Source organism: Paramisgurnus dabryanus, chromosome 23 (genome assembly GCF_030506205.2).
Source record: "Paramisgurnus dabryanus chromosome 23, PD_genome_1.1, whole genome shotgun sequence".
NCBI lineage: Eukaryota > Metazoa > Chordata > Actinopteri > Cypriniformes > Cobitidae > Paramisgurnus > Paramisgurnus dabryanus.
This window is the reverse complement of record NC_133359.1, coordinates 11,894,089-11,916,167: the sequence shown is the minus strand read 5'-3', so window position 1 is coordinate 11,916,167 and position 22,079 is coordinate 11,894,089. Positions and strand designations below refer to the sequence as shown.

The following is a 22,079-nucleotide window of genomic DNA, read 5'->3' as shown; positions in this document are numbered from 1 at the left end:
ACCAATTGACCAACATCCACACTTTGTACCTTACAACGAAAAGTAAATATAATAATATTAATATTAAACATATAAAATAGAAAATATTAAATATATAAAGCATAAACATTAAACAATCATCTTACCATTTGTATTACCATAGTTTAACTAATACTATTGGTTAAACTATACTATAGTGAGACAATGGTAAATGTGTGGTTATTACAAATACAGTTACACTTATGTTCAAAATCATAATTATTTATCGTAAGATGGCTTGGAGTGTGTTTGAATAGCCATTTTTAACATTTTCAGGGAATCAGGCGCCTATGCCTGAATTCACGAAATGTTTTGCGGCCCAGTTTTGTTTACTGTATCAAGATAAACGTAGAAGCGCACAGTTATTCGCTCCCTAATCTCTGCCTAGGGGCGGGTGTGGGCGGAGCCATCATTTAAAAACAGGATGTTATTGGCTGAGGCCAGAGATACACGTGGGAGCGCACATATTGTCCCTCTTTGCCCGTAGTCATAACGGCGAGCGGATTCACATTGACTGAACGACTCTTCACAGAAGAACTGAACTGAACATTTTACCAACATGAGAACTTTTCCACGCTTGTTTTTAAGTTTACAACTTTTTGCGGTTTGTTTTCTTGTTGTTGCGATCTCCAAAGCGAGTGGTAAGTGTTTATCTTACAAACTAACGTTATACTGTAACTTGCAAAATAACGTTATATTTGTAAACAAAGCGCTCGTGGTTGCTTGAAAGTCTACAGTCCTTATTTATTTGTTGTTTGGTTGATCAAAAAGGCGTCAGATAGATCACTCTCAACATTACATATTAATGTTTGGATAAATGTTTGTCTTTTTACCTCACATGCATTTTGCATTGAGTGACATTACGTTGCCTAGAAAGGATTTTTTTGCGCGTCACTGTGTTTTAATAAACATCTAATATATGGCAAGTTCCCCGTGGACATAGTCAATGTCTATATCTTAAATCAAAGTATGTTCATATTATGCGTGTCCACACTTGCGTTAAACGCCTTGGGTTGTTTGCTTTGTGCTTCTTTACTTATAAGTGTATACGAAACATCATGTCCTGATTTTATCCCATTACCAGTGACATACAGACTTGCATAAACGTCCAATGATGCACGGCCAGGGGCATTTTTACATCTAAGTGCTGCAGTTCTCTTCCAACCATGTGCTTTGGCAACTCATGTGACCTTTTTATTTTGAATGTTAAACAAAAGATTTTGAGCCTTCTGTCTCCCCCCTCACAAAAAAGAGTTATGAGCATTTTGTCCCAAGCCTTTTACACTGCACACATTAAAATAGGTTTTTGTTTAAGTTAATTTTTTGGTCATTAATGCCTTGCTTGTCTAGTCAAGAACACACTTCCCTATCTGCCGTTGCGCCTCAGGCCATTACATGGCTACAGTTGTAGGTGTGGTTCCATTGACCAAATGACTGAGTCACTTCTCATGAATGTGGGCACTTTAAAAACATGCAGTGGAGTCCAGTGAGGCCTGGGCATTTCCTGCCACTAATGACCAGACCAGGTCGAATACTCTTTCCTACTGACTTTAACTATAGTTAAGTTTCTGGTTATGTTCTGTAGAGTTTTTCATGTTAATGTTTTTTATTGGGCTTTAGTGAGGATAAGGTTAGATTTAAACGGTAACGATGTATTAAAAAAACTGAAAGTTTACACAAATCCACAAAACGACGGTATCAAACATGCCAGGCTAATAAATGGTGATGTTACTTTGTAAAGAAACACTACACGCTTGCAAATACGCTTTCTTTACAGAGTGACAAATACAATCAAGATGGCAACTGTTATGTACCCAGTGATGCTTAGATGCAATTGTTTACCTAAAAAGGAAACATTTCCTTTTTTATTTCTTCAGAAGAAACACAAACTGAGAAGTTTTTTTCATGTTAATGTTTTTAGTAGAGCCCGACCGATATATCGCCAGGCAGATATTAGACATTTTCCAAACTATCGGTATCGGCATTCAAAATCGCCGATAAATTAATATTTAATTAAAAAACGGACGAAACAGCCTTCATTAGATTTCCTCACTATTGGTGTTTTTGACAGAGCGCTCTGAACCAATAGCTGCTGGTGGGGTCCAGATTTAGGCGTCTAGCCACTGCCTGAGTCAAGTGATCAGCAATTTATATTTTGCTGTTGTTGTTATTTATCAAAACTTAACAGAATTTGTCTCCAGTCTTATTCAAAGTTATATTTATGAACCAAGTCGTTTAAAACAGGTAACTGATTTTGTTGTTGTTGTTTTTGTGTTTTTGTTCAAAGGCCTTTACGTTTCATATCTTAAGTTTGTATTTTTATACATTTTATTTATCAGAACTTTAATATATTTTGATGTTCCTCTGTTCTGTTGTGACAATAAAAGAAAAAAGTTTCTTTTTAAAATGCATTATCATATTATTTTATGAAAATGCATTATCTTATTTTAGTTAAAACTCATAAATAACTACAAATAACTAATCTTAGGGAAATCTGTTAATGTTTTGTTGCGCGTTTCAAAAAAATATCGGCCGATATATCGTAATATCGGATTTTAAAAGCAACAAACATTTGTATCGGTATCAGCCTTCAAAATCCTTTATCGGTCGGGCTCTAGTTTTTAGTGGGCTTAAGTGAGGCTTAGGTTACGTTTAAACTGTAACGATGTAGTAAAACACCGAAACGTTTACACAAATCCGCAAAACGACGGAATCAAACATGCAAAGCCTATAGATGGCGATGTTACTTTGTAAAAAACACTACACTATACGCTTGCAAATATGCTTTATTTTACAGGGTGATAAATACAATGAAGATGCCAACAGTGTATCCAGTGATGCTTAGATGCAATTGTTTACCTAAAAAGGAAACATTAGCTTTTTTATTTCTTCTAATGAAACACAAACTGAGAAGTTTTTTTCATGCTAATGTTTTTTAGTGGGCTAAAGTGAGGCTTAGGTTACGTTTAAACTGTAACAATGTAGTAAAACACTGAATGTTTACACAAATCCGCAAAACGACGGTATCAAACATGACCCTCCTGAAAGGACCCAAAAGTGAACCGAACTCGGACCACATCCGGAGGTGATGAAACACCCTTAGTGATGAAATTGTCACCTAGTGATGCTTAGATGCAATTGTTTGCAATTGTTTACCTAAAAAGGAAACATTTGCTTTTCTATTTCTTTAAATGAAACACAAACTGAGAAGTTTAGTTTTTTCATGAAAATGTTTTTTTGTGGGCTTTAGTGAGGCAAAGGTTACATTTACACCGTAACGATGTAGTAAAAAACAGAAAAGTTTACACACATCTGTAAAAACGACGGTATCAAACATGACCCTCCTGAAAGGACCCAAAAGTGAACCGAAATCGGACCATGTCCGGAGGTGATGAAACACCCTTAGTGATGAAATTGTCACCTAGTGATGCTTAGATGCAATCGTTTACCTAAAAAGGAAACATTTGCTTTTCTATTTCTTTAAATGAAACACAACTGAGAAGTTCTTTTTTCATGAAAATGTTTCTTAGTGGGCTTTAGTGAGGCAAAGGTTACATTTACACCGAAACGATGTAGTAAAAAACAGAAAAGTTTACACAAATCTGTAAAAACGACGGTATCAAACATTCCAGGCCAATAGATGGCGATGTTACTTTGTAAAGAAACACTACACGAAAATGTAAATGTTGTAAACGTTTTAATTGTAAAAAATCCTGTAGGCCACCATTATTGTTTTGGTTATACTCACGCATGCCTATAGACTGAATTAACACTTGCGCATAATGTCACTGTTATCACAGATGTGTGCTTTTGTAGTTTACACAGAGCCGACAAGGCGTCTTCAGGACTGAAAAACGCTGTTGTTGTGTAAACGAACAGCCAAAGTGCTTAAAAACATTCATGATTTTGGTAAAAAAAAAAAAATCTTCACTGATCTTCTTCACACTTTTAGAGTGTTTTCACACCTAGTTCGTTTGAGCCCTCCAAACACTCTCGGACCAGTTCAGGTTGTATATGTGAACAAACCAAGTGATCTCAGACCCTAAAAGGACCCCAAAGTGAACCGAACTCCGACCACGTCCGGAGGTGGCCTGAGTACGGTTCGCTTTTGTTTTTTTTGTGGTTCAATTTCTTTTTGAGATGTGAAATCAATGATTTACCGGTCCACTTCGCATGTCGTTTGGACACTGTATCAAAATCAACTGCTGCACAGAAAGCTGGGGTCTGAGTTCTTATATGAAGTTGTGATGTGAAAAAGAAAGGGTCTGAGATCACTTCAGTTCTGAAGAGGACCAAGTAAAGAACTGGGTCCTCTGTGGAGTCCACTATATTGTAAACACAAAGAGGGACTTGGGTCACATTCGGCTAGTTCCTCTCTGGTTCACTTTAAATGAACTGGGTTTGGTTCTTTTAAAAAGAACTATATTTGAAAACACCCTTAGTTATGAAATTGTCACCCGGTGATGCAATTGTTTACCTAAAAAGGAAACATTTGCTTTTCTATTTCTTTAAATGAAACACAAACTGAGAAGTTCTTTTTTCATGAAAATGTTTTTTAGTGGGCTTTAGGGAGGCAAAGGTTACATTTACACCGTAACAATGTAGTAAAAAACAGAAAAGTTTACACAAATCTGTAAAAACGACGGTATCAAACATGCCAGGCCAATAGATGGCGATGTAACTTTGTAAAGAAACACTACACGAAAATGTAAATGTTGTGAACATTTACCCATTCACCCGGTGATGCAATTGTTTACCTAAAAAGGAAACATTTGCTCTTTTATTTCTTCAAATGAAACTCAAACTAAGAAGTTTAGCAAAATGTTTAGTTTACTTTAGTTTACTACTTTGAATGGTGACCCCAGGCTTTCTTGCTATATAAAGGACAAAAAGCATCATAAAGATAATTTACTTTATTCAAAGTCTTTATAAGCCATACACTGTCTTAGTGTGAGAGCATTAACTGATGATTATCTATTTATTCTAACCCAAATCTCATTTTATTTACATATATTAAAACTTTGCACAAGGTCACAATTTACTTTCATTGTATGCAAAAGGGCATCATAAAAATGGTGCCAAAAATGTCCTTTTGTGCTTGACAGAAAAAAGAAAGTTTTACAGGTTTAAAGGGGCCATGGCACAAAACTTTTTTTAAGATGTCAAATAAATCTTTGGTGTCCCCAGAGCACATATGTGAAGTTTTAGCTCAAAGTACCATATAAATAATTTATTATAGTATGTTAAAATTGCCACTTTGTAGGTGTGTGCAAAAATTTGCCGTTTTGGGTGTGTCCTTTTAAATGCATATGAGCGGTTTGTTACAATTGAAACTCAATTGTGCTGTCAATTATTTTCTCTCCCTCTTTTTATCTGCACTAAATGGCCGTGCTGTGATTGGATGGTGCAGATTAAGGGGCGGTATTATTATAATAAGTGCTCCTTATGACATCATAAGGAGAGCCAAATTTCAACGACCTATTTTTTTCATGTGCTTGTAGAGAATAGTTTACCAAAACTAAGTTACTGGGTTGATCTTTTTCACATTTTCTAGGTTGATAGAAGCACTGGGGACCCGATCATAACACTTAAACATGGAAAAAGTCAGATTTTCATGCCATGGCCCCTTTAAAATGATATGCAAATGTTTAAATTATGACAGAATTTATATTATTTGTTTCACACTTCACACTTGTAGGATTGTGAGGATAAATGGCTTTGGATGCAAGCAGCTCCCAAGCTTGATGTAAGATCAGCTCATGTCCATCAAAATCTTAACTTCATTAGCAAAATTTGAAATTAGCTAAATAGGATTTCTTTCAAGGCAAAACAAGTCCTCTTTGATTAGCTAAGAGAGTAAATTATAATTTTAGTGCCATACTGGCTTGTGGTTTTAACTCTCTCTCTCTTTTGAAAAAACGTGCAAGCCGCACAAAAGCTGTCGCGTGTCCTGTGCCATCTGGCAACAGGGTCTTCCCCGGGGACGGGCTCATTTGTCCTGATGATTTCCCTTCTAATATCAGTCCAATAAGGTCTGCTGCCTGGGTGATTAATTTTCAATAAGATCTAATCAATGTTTCATTCATACCCACCACAACATGGCATTTCGTTCCATCCATGTCTGATGCTCCATTTTCCAATCTGCTCTGATGAATTTTTTATAATCACGATTCTCCCAACGCTTCTTGACAAACTTTTGTCACCAGCTTTTGAAAGAATATCACGGCTGCGTGCATGATTTATGATTTTGTATCTCTTTGTTGGATGTAAAACGTATCACATTATTATTTCTTGTGTTATGGCATTTCTAAGTAAGATAAGCCTATTAGCGTTGCCTTAGAGAACGGCTATTTCTCCATACGTCACAGTGTATTTTTAGACCTTGTTGTTTATTTTTAAGAACAGATGGTGTTGAGAAGAAAAAGCTTTACAGAAACCTCACCTGAAGATGTAGACTTTAAACTGGTTGTAAGACTTTAATGGTCACAGTATGTTTCAATATGACGTTATCTCCACAGAGGTGCTACTGCACCCCAGCCCTTAAAGCTTGATACGCCTCAATGCTTTTGGTTGTTCTGGGAGTTTTTTTTACATGGGATAACATGACGTCAGATTTGTTTTAGGACACAGAGTTCCTCCAGAGAATCTGGATCTGAACTTTCTAATGCAAAAATTCCCTTGTTGCTGATACAAAGCCATCACATTCACACAGCAATGGCATGGATAAACAAATCCCAGACACCTTTAACGTAAGGCGTGAAGCCATTACAACACAAAGCATTTCTTCAAAGGTAAACTAACACTCTAGGCTTCCAAATATACATTAATGTTGTACCATAAATCAGCACTTAGTGTGAGTTCAGCTATTCTTAAAACTAAAGGGTTAAATTACAACCATATTTTCAGTGTCAGTTCTTCCAGAAATCACTTTGGGAACTACCGTGCGGTTTTGACTCAGAATTGTCAATACAGTTACGAATCTTTCCTGTTACTTCCCTCTGTTACTCATTGATAATGTCCTGGAGTCAAACGGGATTTTGCGTGCACGTACATGCACGTGTGTAGTGTTTTGGTCGTTTAACGGTCTGTTGTTTTTGTCTTGCACCTGCTCCTTAGACGATTGTAAAGGGTTATTTGTTTGGCAAGTGTTTCGTGAACTGCTCAACAGATTGTTGGTGAATTACGTCTCATGCCTGTGACTCATTTCAAAAGCCCTTCCCTACCTTTAAGTGTTTGTTATTATATAATTGTTATAAACCTGTTGCTATGGTCTTTTTTTACATGATGTAACAGATATATGAAATGAAAGAACACTTTCTTTTTAAAAAAATTTTTAATATTATAGAGAAGAATTTTATTCTGACCTTTAAGTATCCGTAAAAAATGAATTTAAGTATAATCAACTTGGCTTTACAAGTAATTTCAACTTACTTTTTTTATCTTGACTAGTGATGAGTTGCTGTAACTTTTTAAATAAAGTTAATAAAAAAACATAAGCAAAAATAGTAAGTAGTGATAGACCAGTATATCGTCCAGCCGAAATATCTGTCCGATATTTGCCAGTTTTATGTGTATCGGCATCGGCCGATACGTGGCTGCCGTGTTCACTGATTTTTTTTCTCGACATTACAGACAGAGTTCTGGAAGCCGCAAGCGATTGCAGGTCATGTGACTAAAGACAAACAACCTTTCCATGACAACATCGAAAGCTCGGCCTAACAGCTGATCATAGCTGGACAAAGCGGGTTTTTATTTCTCCTCTCTATGGGGCGGTTTCCCGGACAGGGATTAGACTAGTCCTAGACTAAAATAAACGTAAGAACTGTCCAAACTAGGGCTGGAATAAACGATTATTTTTTTAACGATTAATCTAGCGATTATTTTTCGATGCATCGATTAATCTAACGATTCATTTTGTCAGTCCGATTCGACTTCGATTCGATTCTCGATTATCACCCCATTAATTAACTAATAGCAAGTTATACATGTTGATTTACATATCTGAATGTAAACATTTCAATATATCTTTATTGCTCTTAAAATTTCAAAATAAAAAAAGACTATACAAGTGCAAAATAATGCATTCTTAGACAGAGGTAGCATTCAAAAAAGCATTTGTACTGTACATACTGTGCAGTTAAGTAACCGTATAAAAATCTCAAGTTCAAATTACTTTATTTTACATGCATTTATGAGCAAAACCTCTTCAATGTGCCTTTTGATGGTCTGTGTAATTTTTATAACTAGATTTGTTTAATCCACATTGTTTTTCTGTCCATTTAATGACAGATATAAACACAATTATTTTAAGAAGCACATATATTATTAAATCTCTTTCTCTTAAGTTTATTAAGATAGATGAGGACTCATTTACTGCTGGACAGAGAGTGAATGAAAGCGCAGTCTTCTGGCAACAGTGACATATTTCATTGCTTTCTGTTAAATTGCTCAAATGACTGTTTAAAACACACTTGGCATCACATTCATGATTTTATGGTAAAATGACACTTTTTCGCGTAAATCCACGAGCATTTAAACCATAAACAAAGCACTTTCACTTTAATTGAGCGTGAGCAGCGCAGCAGAACCACGCAGAAACGATTGCAGCACTGTTGCTACAGAGCCGCCCAAGTATTTGCGGCTGGCTCCGACCTCCGTTTATATCCGTTTCGAGCCGCGAGCTTGCGCTGCTTATGCGGCGGGGTGCATGCTTGTTAACATGGGCGCTGAGAAAACCACGCGCCGCGCGGCCGCAGCCACTGCTCATCCTGTGTGAAATCGGCGTGGATAGAAGCAACTCGCGTTGCTACTACTGCGCCGCCTTTTTGGGTCTGACGAATCGACGCGCATATTTTGCGTCGACGTATTTTTTGCGTCGACGTCGTCGATTACGTCGACGCGTTGTCCCAGCCCTAGTCCAAACTAATAACATCTCTTTTTAACATATCTTAAAATGCATCAGTGCCCTGTGTTTTGCCTCAAAATGGACACAAGTAATGTTTTTAGTAAGGCATGTTTGTTAAAACTAGTTATATTAATTAAACTAAGCTCTAGTTCTAGTTTAAGATAATTCCTGTCTGGGAAACCACCCCTATATACATTTGTAGTAGTAAAGTGCTAGAAATCAATATCCTTGATTTTTGAAGAGTGCTGTTCATGGTTCCATAGCACCCTCACCTGTTTTTACTATTTGTTAAATATATTTTTTTAGGTTCAATAAATGTAACTTTTTTAAAATTGAGACTTGTAACATTTGGCATCATCATTGTGTCATTTTTATGTTGTAAATTGAGTGAGCAAAAGCAGTATCGGCTCCAAATGCCAAATACTCACATAATATCATGCGTAATCAGAGTTTACTGTTAAGGGAGTGTCTTGCGTGTATTTTGTGAACGTGAGCGTCTCTTTTATCATAAACGGTTTTGACGCGTGTGCAGCAGGCACTTATTTTGACAAAACACATGATGCACATGGTTCACATGACGCAACAAACACGAGCAACACACGACACTCTGAACACATATTTTGAGTTTGCGCCCCTCAGATGAGCAATCACGAGCCGCCCTGGTTTCCATTGCCCTTCAAATTGCACAAATTTCATTCTTGCATTCTTCTACAGAGCACAAATAAATAAATACAAACAATCTAGATGGCGGAAAGCTTGAATGAACTTTGTTTAGATAGACAATGAGGTAGATTTATTACTACAAGTGACCCTGGACTAAATCACGCAAAATTTTGTACACTTTGTTAAAAAAGCGGAAATTAATTCTTAACGCTTTTTTATTATGAAAAAAAAGTATCTTGAGAAGCACAAGCACAGTCCTGTAGGCTGCCATTGTTGTTTTTAGTTGTGAAGTACTCGCGAATGTCTTTAGACTAAGCATGAAATACGCATGCAAAATGATTTTACCGTTGTCACAGATTTACATTTATGTCATTTACACAGAGACAACAGCGTTGGTGCTTTCAAAACTTGCACTTTGAAACCCGTTACCAAATGTTTAATGGAAACAAACAGCCAAAATGGATAAAAAGTTCAGTTTTGGTTGAAAATGTTGTTGCGTAAACCAGTGGATCTCAAACTTTATCAGCTTGCGGTCCCCCTTGTGTTCCCCTTCGTCGCCCCCCAAAGAAAATTTATGACATAAAACATTCTAAAATTCTAAATTTTAATTACACAGAATTCATGATAAATGAATGTATTTTATAAAATGTCATAAAACTGGGGCCCCCCTGGCACCATCTCAGGCCCCCAGTTTGAGAACCACTGGCGTAAACAACCCTTATAACTGTTACCTTTTCCCTATACGTTTTTGTAATCATTTACAAAGGGAAAAGTCTGATTAAATATAAATAAATAGCTGACACAGTCAGAAAAGGCTGAAGGACTCTGGCAAGTTACATGGCTGTTGATCTAAAAGCAGAAAGAATTTAAGTCAGAAGTTTCCAGTATGACACATTTGATCATCACTTAATTTGTCAAGCCAATGTAAGAAGCACATTGAATGCATTTGCCCTTTTGAGTTCCAAAAACATTTCTGGCATCATGACAATCACATATGAGTCAAAAGGCAAAACATTTTTAACCAAATTGGGTATTGGCTCAGTAGAATTTTGGCAAATGCATTTCCAGAACTGGTTCGACATTGCCACACTTTGTTTTTTTCAGAGGCACAGTCATCTCTCCAACCCCTATTGCTGCATTCTTTGTCCCTGTTTGCGTGCCACTTTTGTGAGAGAGCGACAAACACTCCGACAGTTGCTTGCCCTAACACGTTTAACTCTGAAAAAGACCATCTGATATACTGTAGTGCCTAAAGCATATCCTAAAGCCTATGGGAATCACTTTCATTTCAGAGCTTTGCTGATCAAAAAGCCAGCTCAGCTGATGGGACGTCGATCAGATGTTTCACTTCATCAAACAGCTTTCAGCTGATTCGCCGCTTCTGTCTAATGGCCATTCAGCTTTTAACAAAAGCAGAAATGTGCTAAGCTGTGTTTAAAGTTATTAACCACCTATGAATTGCTTTCACAGCTCCACTTCCCCATGTCGATCTTGTCTTAACCAGACAAACTGTGGATCCTTAAGCTATCAGCGATGAGACACTTTCATTTCCCTATGGAGTTTTCTGTGCTCATTAGGGAAGGATGGATTGATTGATCCTAGGCACTGAACAGTTTGTACATAGCATATTTCATATAACTAAAATGATTTTTGGGTGAAATCTATGCAACTGTGCTTGTGCCTATCTGCTAGTGTTTAAAGGGGAATGCATTCCATTCCAAAAATACACAAGGCAATGGTTTGGATAAGAAGGTTTCTGTTTATGCAGACCGAGGCGTTATCGCTATCCCAGTGGCTTCGACCCTGAGCGTGAAGGCCGTTGCCTTTTGTTGCAATTTAGAGACAAATGTTCACCAAATGTAGTCTTGGTGAGAACCAAGTTCATTCTTTTAAAACCTGCGGTGGAACTACATAAAGCTCGGGCTGATTATCATTTTAAGTGCCATTCACCTCGAATAAACTGCTGTGTATCTCTGGTATTTTGGATAGGAGCCAGGGGAGAACACAAGGATGCTCAGGGAGTCTCTCACAGAAGTGTCATTTAGACAAAGTTGTGGGAAGACAGCACAGATTGTGGAAAGTTTCACAGATTCCTCAAAGTTAAAGCCTTCATCTAGGGGCTTAAAATACAACTTTAAAGATAGTGTTAGCCTGGAAGACCACAAGAGAATACATTTTCTTGGGTTACATGTTGATATTTTTCTAAATTTGTGAATGTGCTGTTTAGTACTTTTGAATGTAGTGTTAAAAGGATAGCTTATCCAAAAAAAAAAAAAAACTAACCCTCATCTCGCTACAAACCTTTGCTGTTTCGGTTTACAACAAACCAACATAATATGGTAATATTTTGCAGTGTTGATAAAAGAAACACATTTGAGCCATTCTGCGAAACAAATGTATAAACCTATGTTTATTAAAGGATTAGTCTATTTTCTTTAAAAAAATCCAGATCGTTTACTCACCACCATGTCATCCAAAATGTTGATGTCTTTCTTTGTTCAGTCGAGAAGAAATTATGTTTTTTGAGGAAAACATTCCAAATTTTTTTTTATTTTAATGGACCCCAACACTAACAGTTTAAATGCAATTTAAAATTGCAGTTTCAAAGGACTCTAAACAATCTCAAACGAGGCATAAGGGTCTTATCTAGCGAAAGATTTTTGGCAAGAACAATAAAAAATATGCACTTTCAAACCACAAACTTCTTGCTTCATCCGGTCCTGTGATGTGCCAGCGCGACCTCACGTAATTGCGTAATGACGTCTAAAGGTCACGTGTTACATATATGAAACAAACATTTGCGGACCATTTTAAACAATAAACTGACACAAAGACATTAATTGTTATCATTCGACATACAACAACATCGGAACGGTCCTCTTTCTCCACACTTGTAAACACTGGGGTGTAGTTTTGCATGCGTCATCCGTGACCTCTTGACGTGATGACATATTGCGTGAGGTCGCGCTGGCGCGTCATAGGACCGGAGATAGACGAGAAGTTGTGGTTTAAAAGTTCATTTTTTTTTTCTTGCCAAAAATGACAATCGTTTCGCTAGATAAGACCCTTATGCCTCGTTTGAGATCGTTTAGAGTCCTATGTAACTGCAATTTTAAACTGCATTGTGTGAGTTTTGTGGTCCATTAAAGTCCATTAAAATGAAAAAAAAAAAATCCTGAAATGTTTTCCTCAAAAAACATAATTTTTTCTCAACTGAACAAAGAAAGACATCAACATTTTGAATGGCATGGTGGTGAGTAAATTAACAGGATTTGTTTTTAAGAAAATGGACTGATCCTTTAAAGAATAAGAGACCTATTGAATATTGTAAAACATTAAAGGGATAGTTCACCAAAAATGAAAATTCTCTTATCATTTTCTCTCTCTGATGTTGTTACAAACCTGTATACATTTCTTTGTTCTGATGAACACAAAGGAAGATATTTTAAGGAATGTTTGTAACCAAACCGATCAGAGGCCCCATTGACTTCCATAGAATTATTTATTTCTACTGTGGAAGTCAATTGTGCTTCTGTTTACTGCCTTGTTACATATATCTTCCCTTGTGTTCAGCAAAACAAAGACATTCATACAGGTTTAAAACAACACGAGGTCAAGTAAATGATGATTAATTATCCCTTTAAGTCTTTAGTGATTACAGATCCACTCTGTTTGTTTATTCCCAGCTGACTACTGTGAGGTAAACGTCTGTCAAAACGGAGGCACATGTGTAACAGGAGCAGGCAAAGATCCCTTCATCTGCATCTGCGCTGACGGTTTTAATGGACACACCTGCAATGAGACCGGGATTGGTAACAGCCTTATCAGTTATATTAACATTTCATGTGAGAAAAGCAGTTGAGTTGTGAAGGCAAAAAAGCAAAGGTTGCATGTATCTATGATATCATACAGTAATATATCTCATGTAATCTTTGCTCTTAGGGCCGTGTATCCCTAACCCCTGTCAAAATGATGGCGTCTGTGAGATCATCTCCGGCTCTCGGCGAGGGGACGTCTTCAGTGAATACGTCTGCAAGTGTGCCACGGGTTTTGATGGAATCCACTGCCAAAATAGTGAGTCAATTTTATTTGAAATCTTTGCTTATGGATGCATGTAAATAAATGTTTAGTAGAAATAAAGCTTTTTGTTACAATAAGGTTGTATTTGTTAATATTGGTTAAAGGGATAGTTCACCCAAAAATCATCATTTACTCACCCTCAAGTTGTTTTAAACCTTTATGAGTTTCTTTATTATGCTGAACACAAAAGATGTTTTAATAATTGTTGGTAAGCACACAGTTGATGGTACCCAATGACTTACATAGTGTTTGTTTTTCCTACTATGGAAGTCAATGGGTACCATCAACTGTGTGCTTACCATCATTTGTAATAATAATATTTTCTTATATATGTATATAGCACTTTTCTGTAGCCATTAAAGTGCTTATGATGCGATGGCAGACATATTGCACCAGAATGCCCACCACACACCAGCTTATTAGTGAAGAGGAGACCGAATGATATAACCAATTAGTATATGAGGGGATGATTAGTAGGCCAATGAAAACGTTTGGCCAGGATGCCAGGCACACCCCTATTCTTTTTCAAAATACATCCTGTGATTTTTAACAATCACAGAGAGTCAGGACCTCGTTTTAAAATCTCATCCGAAGGATGGTTCTTTTTGACATTATAGTGTCCCCATCACAATACTGGAGTGTTAGGACCCACACAGACCACAGGGTGAGCACCCCCTGCTGGTCTCACCTCTACTAGCAGCAACCTGGTTTTCTTAGGAGGTCTCCCATTTGAGAGCTGTCCAAACTGAAAACATCTTGCACGGACATATCTTAAAATACATCATTGCCCTTTGTTTTGCCTCAAAATGCACACAAGTATGCTTTTAGTAAGGCATGTTTCTTCAAACTAGTTATATTTCCTAATTAAACTAAGGTCTAGTCCTGGCTTAAGCTAATCTGTGTCCGGGAAACCACCTCTATGTTAACAAATACAACCTTAAAGGAAATTAAGATATTTTGAAAAATGATAATAAGCAAACAGATCTGGGGCACCATTCACATTCAATAGTTTATCCTAGTATGGAAGTCAATGGTGCTCCAGCTCTGCTTACATGCAAACATTTTTCAAAATATCTTTCTTTTTTGTTTTTAGCAGAACAAGAACATGTATACTGGTTTGATACACCTTAAGGATGAATAAATGATGACAGAATTTTCAGTAAAACTAAAGTGTCTTTTTCATCTCTTAAAAACTTTAGTGGGTCAAACAGAAATTAGATACCGCAGGAACACTTAATCAGAAGAGTTTATTTTGCACAGCAATGATAACAGATCACATGCAGCTGTTCTCTTTAAAAATGTGTGACTAATGATTTCACCAAGTACCGTGTCTACGTCAATCCCAGAAGCTCTCAGGATGTAATGAGGGCAGATGGCTGATACTTCCCTGTGTTAACGAATGAATCTTTTAACGCGGCATAAAACCGCTTCAATCTCTGCTAGCTGTCGAGTGGCAGACCTAAACATTAAAGTAGCAAACAAGCATATAACAGCTATATGGCCAGTACCCGAATTATGCAAGGTTCATGATGAATTTGCATATTTAATGAGGATGAAAATGTAAGATGAAGTATCAGGAATGAGTGCTTGGATATTTGTTGTTTTAAAGGAGCAGCAAGTTTTACGCATTTGGCAGACACTTTTATCCAAAGTGATTACAGTACAGTCAAGCTACAGTATACAATTTTTTAGGTGTATGTGTGTTCCCTGGGAATTAAACCCACAACCTTTGCGCTGCTGATGCAATGCTCTACCAACTGGGCTACAGGAAGAGTAATTTCGATGAAAGAAAACAATAACAAAGATTTAAGCTCCTAACCTAACAGAAATGTGTTTTAAAGGACAAGTTCGGTATTTTAGACTTAAAGCCCTGTTTTCAGATTGTTTATGGTCAAATAGAATGGTTTTGACTGAAATTTCGACATTTTCGGCTGCCCTGAGAATTTTCGCGTGTTTGTGTTTCAGCTCAGACCTCTACAATGGGTTTATAGGTGCACTGGAACAATCCTTCCTAAAATGCATTAAACTTTCGTTTACAAAGACGTGAAACTCACCGAGTGGTCAGGGGTGTTCACTGATATGCTCACACAAAAATCGCTGCAAAAGATGCTTTCCAACAGCTGTTTTAGCATTCGTTGTTAACTTGTGGACCTATTTCCCCAAACGCCTCACACCCGTACATTCTTCCGCTTAGAGCTTGAATAATAAACACTCCAGCCCAGGTGGTGGCGCTAATCCGCCTTTGCCAATTGCAAGAATAGAAACAAAGTTCCCGGCGCGGAGTAATACCGTACCTCACAGCACAACTAATACATGTCAATGGAGTTGGTAAAAACTACGATAAAACCTGTTGGAATGCGTATTTTGGAGCGATTTTTGTGTGAGCATATCAGTGAACACCCCTGACCACTCGGTGAGTTTCACGTCTTTGTAAACGAAAGTTTAATGCATTTTAGGAAGGATTGTTCCAGTGCACCTATAAACCCATTGTAGAGGTCTGAGCTGAAACACAAACACGCGAAAATTCTCAGGGCAGCTGAAAATGTCGAAATTTCAGTCAAAACCATTCTATTTGACCATAAACAATCTGAAAACAGGGCTTTAAGTCTAAAATACCGAACTTGTCCTTTAAGGGTATATATATGTATTTTATTTTAAAGAAGCATTGTGTGTTTCACACCAAGTAATAATGGTGTTTTCTGAAAAAGGAATCACCACAAAGAGATAAAGATAATCCGGAAATCCCCACGTAATTGAAAGGTGCTTTTCCTCGCTATACATTTTCCACATCATGGATCATTTAGTTCCAGCCACAGAGACTTCCTTACTGATTATGGTGGACGTTATGGCTTCAGTGCCAGTTTTTCCTTATTTGATGGCAGGGTTATGATGTTTTGACTGGTTTTATTTAAAAGTGTGTGGGTGTAAACTCCACAGTACATCTTCTTGAAGGTGGTTGCAAAGTGGCTATTTTAAAACGCTGATGACTATGAATTGACTATTTAATCCTTCGAATAGACATCTAAATCATGCTTGGTCTCTGACAAACATGTGGATTTCAGAAAACACGCACACACATACACACACCGTACAGTTTAGTGCCAGACATAGTGCCAGCACAAATTAAAATACGACTGTAGCCTGCCCACGCTGTCACACACATACTGGCCCTGTTGCTGGGGTAAAAAGCGTGCAAAGGAAGCAAATAAATGAAGTCTGCATGTTCCCGGCTTTCAGCTGGCAGAAATGTTTCACTGACAGCATGAAATTGGTCTGAAAGCCATGCAAGAGGCCATGAAATCTGTGTCAAAAGCTTTCACGCTGTCAAGTAGTGGTCGCATTCACTCGGGTTGTTGAAATGAGCAGAAACTGGCAGTTTAAAGGAAAAGCACCCAAAAATAAGAGTTGTGTCAACGTTAACTTAAAACTATATCCTAACTGGAAGTGATATGATTCCAGGGCTAAACAATTTTTCTGTCCATACTGAATGTGGCGCGACACAATCAATCACAAAACGCGGCCAATCAGAACAGTTTTTGTTCTGTTTGTGTTCCCTTTTGAACATAGACACATACAGAGACACAACTCTGCTCTTTTCTCTGTCTTTCAATCCTTGTGCAACTTGGAAGTTTTGTTATATTTTTTGCTTTTAAACGATTCAGGTTCTCCTCGTCTATGTTTGATGATTAATATTCATAATGCGCAGAACTTTCATTGAATGAGATCTCCGTGTAGGCGGAGCTGTCAGCCACAACATCGCAGTAATTAAAACCGTATCTAAAATAGTATCCAAATTAAAGTAAAATTCCCAATCCTACATTTAAGCGCCTGATTAAAAATGCTCATGTCAGATGCACTTGGAGGGTTTTGTATCTGAACTTCTGAATTACAACTTTTGATTTTTAAAATGAATTATTAGTTCATATTACCTAATTTATTAACAAATACAACCTTATTGTAAAGTGATACCAAGATTTTATATAGCAGAATATCTTGCGTTTTCACACCTAGTTCGTTTGAGCCCTTTAAACCCTCTCAGGCAGTTCAGGGTGTACATGTGAACAAATCAAGAGATCTCAGACCCCCTAAAAGGACCCAAAAGTAAACCTGAGGACTGAAGGACTGAGGTCACATTCGGCTAGTTCCTTTTTTGGTTCACTTTAAGTGAACTGGGTTTGGTTCTTTTAAAATGAACTATATTTGAAAACACCCTTCCTTTTATCATCACTTAAAGGAAGTAGATGATGACTATGGATTTTCAAAAAGGCATCATAAAAGCATTTTAAAAGTGCACTGTATTTGTTCTGTACAAATTGTATAGCTTTGTAAAAATCGAAGTTTTATTGTCATGATCCTGTCAGCCCTGTATGTCTTTTTACCTTGTTTCAGTATCATGACAGCCCTTATTGTTGTCTTTTTTATAGCCTTTGTTTTGTGTACCTCGTGCTCTCCTGTCTTAAAGGGACACTTCACCCATTTGCATAAAGCTTTGTATCGTTAGAACCCCAGTCATGTTTTTGAATGGTCGTGCATCATTTCCTCAGTTGCCGCTGAGACAGGAGAAATACAGATTTCAGTGTTGCACTTCCTTCTTTCAATGATGTAAAAATCATTATTTTGCATCATTGAAAGAAGGAAGTCTAATATCTTTGTTGAGGGAGTAAGACTACAAACACCCCTTTTCTCTGTCAAATAGGCACCAAAGACTACAAATATGACACACTTTCAATAAAGATTAATGTTTCTACGGGTGAAATGCTCCTTTGAGTCTTAACTCGGCCCCTTCCTTGTTAATAATTATTCATTATTAGTTAACTATGGCTACGTTCATACTGCAGTCTGAAACGACCCAATTCCGATTTTTTTGCCCCTATGCGACCTGTATCTGATCTTTTCATGACAGTCTGAACGACACAGATCCGATCTTTTCAAATGTGACCCAGGCCACTTGGGTATGTGGTCCTGAATCCGATACGTATCCGATCTTTTGAAATGCGACCTTCGTCTGAACGGCCAGGCCACATGGATCCGACCCGTACGTCACTGATACGCTACAAACGTCATAATTCTGCATTGAAGTAGGCAAGAACGATAAGATAAACAACAACCATGGGCGACGTTGCTAACACTGCTCCACATCATTAAATTTTGGCCGTATGGGTGCACACGTTATATGATTTCACATATAACAGCGTTCTCCAAATATATTAATATATAGCATATTATTATAATGCTGCGAATAATATGTGAAGTAGCAGCTTTCAATAAATATTTTTAAAATGCGTTTATAAATCCAACAACCCCTGTGACCGGTCGACACGTCCATAAGAGGTTTCTATGTTTATAAACCATTGCCTCTTTGTTTCTACATTTAAAAGACAAAGCTGGCAATTCTGGCTATACTTTCGTTCTTTTAATAATTTCTTTATTTTATTTATAAATCACTCTGGGTTATCTGATTTAACTATTTGGCTTGTGTTTTGTTTCCGTGCACTTGAGGCATTTTGCATATTTGTTCTGCACTTTGTTACTTCTAACCTTATTTTATAAAAAAAAATTGTATTTATAATAAACGTAAATTCTGATCTAATTTAAGTCTGTAAATTTTGGATTGCTTTTCGTTGTATCGATGTTGCGCTATTGCGTGCTGGCATGCTTGCGCATGCAATTTAGCCGAACGTGCTAGGTGCTCTTCGTCTCATATTTAGGAGTTCATCAAACTAAACATTAAAAAACGGATGTTTTTCGACGGGTATAAGTTTTTAAAATGTAGTTAAAACAAACTGGTTATTTTGTCAAAAGTTAAACTACTGCCGTTTCTTTAAATTTCGGTGCTGAAACGGAAAATATCTGCACCAAACCTATATTTATGCCTGACACGACTGTCTTCGTGTGTTCACTTTCAAATGATAGCAAAGAGATTCCTGAAATAAATAATATCATCAGGTCTTTCTGTATCTAAAGTGAATACAGAGATGATCAAAGTCAAAGCAAGGAAGCAGGTATTTCTATGCTAAATAATAACGCGAAGTGTCTATAAAATCATTAATTTCAGTGTTTTTCTTGTTATAAATTAACGTTTAATGAATTGTATATAAAGCTTAGTTTTTATCATTTACAGTAACAAACACAAATTATTTGTCTTTTCTCATTTGTCGTTTTTTTTGTCATGACTGCTTTGACGCGCTAAATCTCCAAATTATATAAAAACACTGAATTGTAGCCGGAGTTTCCAAGGCAGGATCACCTTTATTTTTTTTAGGTGTAGTTATCAAAATGTTTTTTGTGTGATGTTCTGTAGATCGTGGCTTTAAAATGATATGAGGAATAATTAAACAAATGTTACCTTACATTTTACATAAAAAACAGAAGATTGTAATTGTGCTGGCTCCGTTGGGAAAATAAATTTAATATTGCTAAAAGAGCTCCACTGTTGACTACAACGTTGTTGACATCCATGTTTAACGTTAGCTTACAAGTGACGTTCTTTGAACTTGGAGTACTCTTATGCGCATGCGGGTCACTTCTGGGTTATTTCACGTTCACACAGGAGACCACAAAAGGTCGCATTTTATTGGAAATGTGAACGGCCTTGCAAAAAAATCTAATTTTTTCAAAAAATCGGAATTGAGCATTAAGCCCTGCAGTATGAACGTAGCCTATGTGTCCTCATTCCCTAGTTAAGTTTTTAATGCCCTTGTGTCTGCTGTCTTGTGCTGGATCATTGTTCATCTGCCGATGACGTTGTGTGTTCCTGTCTCTTCTTGCCCCGCTAAGTGTCACGTTATGTTATATATATTATTTGGATTATTGTCACCCCCTCGAGGGTGTTTCTGTTAAAGAGCACCTATTTCATTGCTAAAAAACAGCGTTTTTGTGTATTTGGTATGTGTTTGCGTGGTTTAAAAAACACATTATTTTCCACATACTGTACGTTTTTGTTGCTCCAGATTTCCCTGTCTTCCTGAAACGCACGGATTTTGTACAAAACTGTCCTTGATTGGCCAGGTAATCTGTACGTTGTGATTGGCCTGAATACCTCTAACGTCAGCCGGAAATGTGACGCTCCTTACCATGTTTAAAAGATTTGGTCACAATGCAATGCTAACAGGAGTTAACGTATGCCGCTTTTCCATTGGATAGTACCCCCCATGGTTTGTTATGGGTCGGGTCAGCTCACCTCACTTTGGCTTGGTTAGCTTTTCCATCGAGTTTAGTAACACTTTGGAGTTGGAGGGATTATAGGCGTGTCGTTATATTTGCGCTGCCTACTGCTGTGACATCATACAAGTGAGAGCGTCATTCCCATACATTTATTTATTTCTCAGTCCGCCACAAAATTAAAATTGACCACCACAAATATGGTGCCGTTTATCACTACCTCAGTCTCACATGACAGTTTCTGTACTAACACCTGTTGCGTCAGTCGACGGTGGCGGCACATGCGGACGTGCGCGTCGCGAATGTGCCGCCACAAATTGCAAGACAAGTCTGGAAAAAAACTGTTATTGTGTTCCTAATTCTCAACCTGTGGATGTTTTTCATCACCCAAAGGAAATTTGGGAATTTATAGCTGAGCACAGATGACAACATGTTTGCTCGAGACCGCAAACATCTCCCCTTTTTATATCTAATTGCTGCCTTTTTCTTAATTAGTGTCTCTTTTTCTCACAAATCTTTAATTACGGTTAAGGGATCTTAATGGCTGTTATGGTGTTTACTTGAGATTTCCTAAAACTGTTCAAGTTTCATTTCCATTCAGTTTACAGGGCCATATCTCAGATAATTGCACATAGCCAGACCTGGCAATGTGGACCAGACCTTCTGCTGTGTAGTCAGTTTCTGTGGACAGTAACCACTTATGATGTCAGACTGACATAAAGCCACCAATCACATTTTTTTGTTTTAATCGTGGCTAAATCTGATTTGCCAAAATAAAAAAATGCTTTCCAGTTTGGTGTGTTTATGTATATATCAAGTGCTCAGCAAATGGACCGTGGCCGGTCTAAGTGTGCCATTTAGGCTGAGACACACCTCGGGCTTATTGGCATCTTCTTTAAAGCAGTCATGCTCTGCATTTGGTGGGAACTGGTTTCGATTTGTGACTGGGTAATCACAAGACAAACTGAAATCAAAAAAGCGTTTTATTTTTTTTATGAATGTCCCACGTGCATGTGAAGAACTGCTACCCTTGTGGTTTATCGATCTGGATGATGTTGCAAATTGCATCTCCCATTATGCAGCAAGCTATCGATGCTCAGAGAGTAATACAATACACTACTGTCTTGAATTGCTTCCCTGGCATTTCAAATTGTGACATAAAACTATTAATAACATCATTTGGTTTATTAATTTGTAATTATCATGCATGAAGTGTTATGAAATACATAAAACAAATGCAGCATATACTTTC

General features: G+C 37.3%; 1 protein-coding gene across 2 annotated transcripts in view; it reads left to right on the top strand.

Annotated features, from left to right (window-relative positions):
* Positions 1-491: 491 nt before the first annotated feature.
* mfge8b (milk fat globule EGF and factor V/VIII domain containing b) overlaps positions 492-22,079 on the top strand; it is a 37,497-nt gene continuing 15,909 nt past the window's right edge. Inside the window, exons 1-3 of one of the 2 annotated variants that reach the window (XM_065291831.2) lie at positions 492-659; positions 13,273-13,398; positions 13,529-13,660. In XM_065291831.2, the coding sequence (XP_065147903.1) occupies positions 578-659; positions 13,273-13,398; positions 13,529-13,660 (340 nt within the window). In that variant the 5' untranslated portion in view covers positions 492-577. The remainder of the gene's footprint in view (positions 660-13,272; positions 13,399-13,528; positions 13,661-22,079) is intronic. The other variant, XM_065291832.2, reaches the window with a different exon arrangement.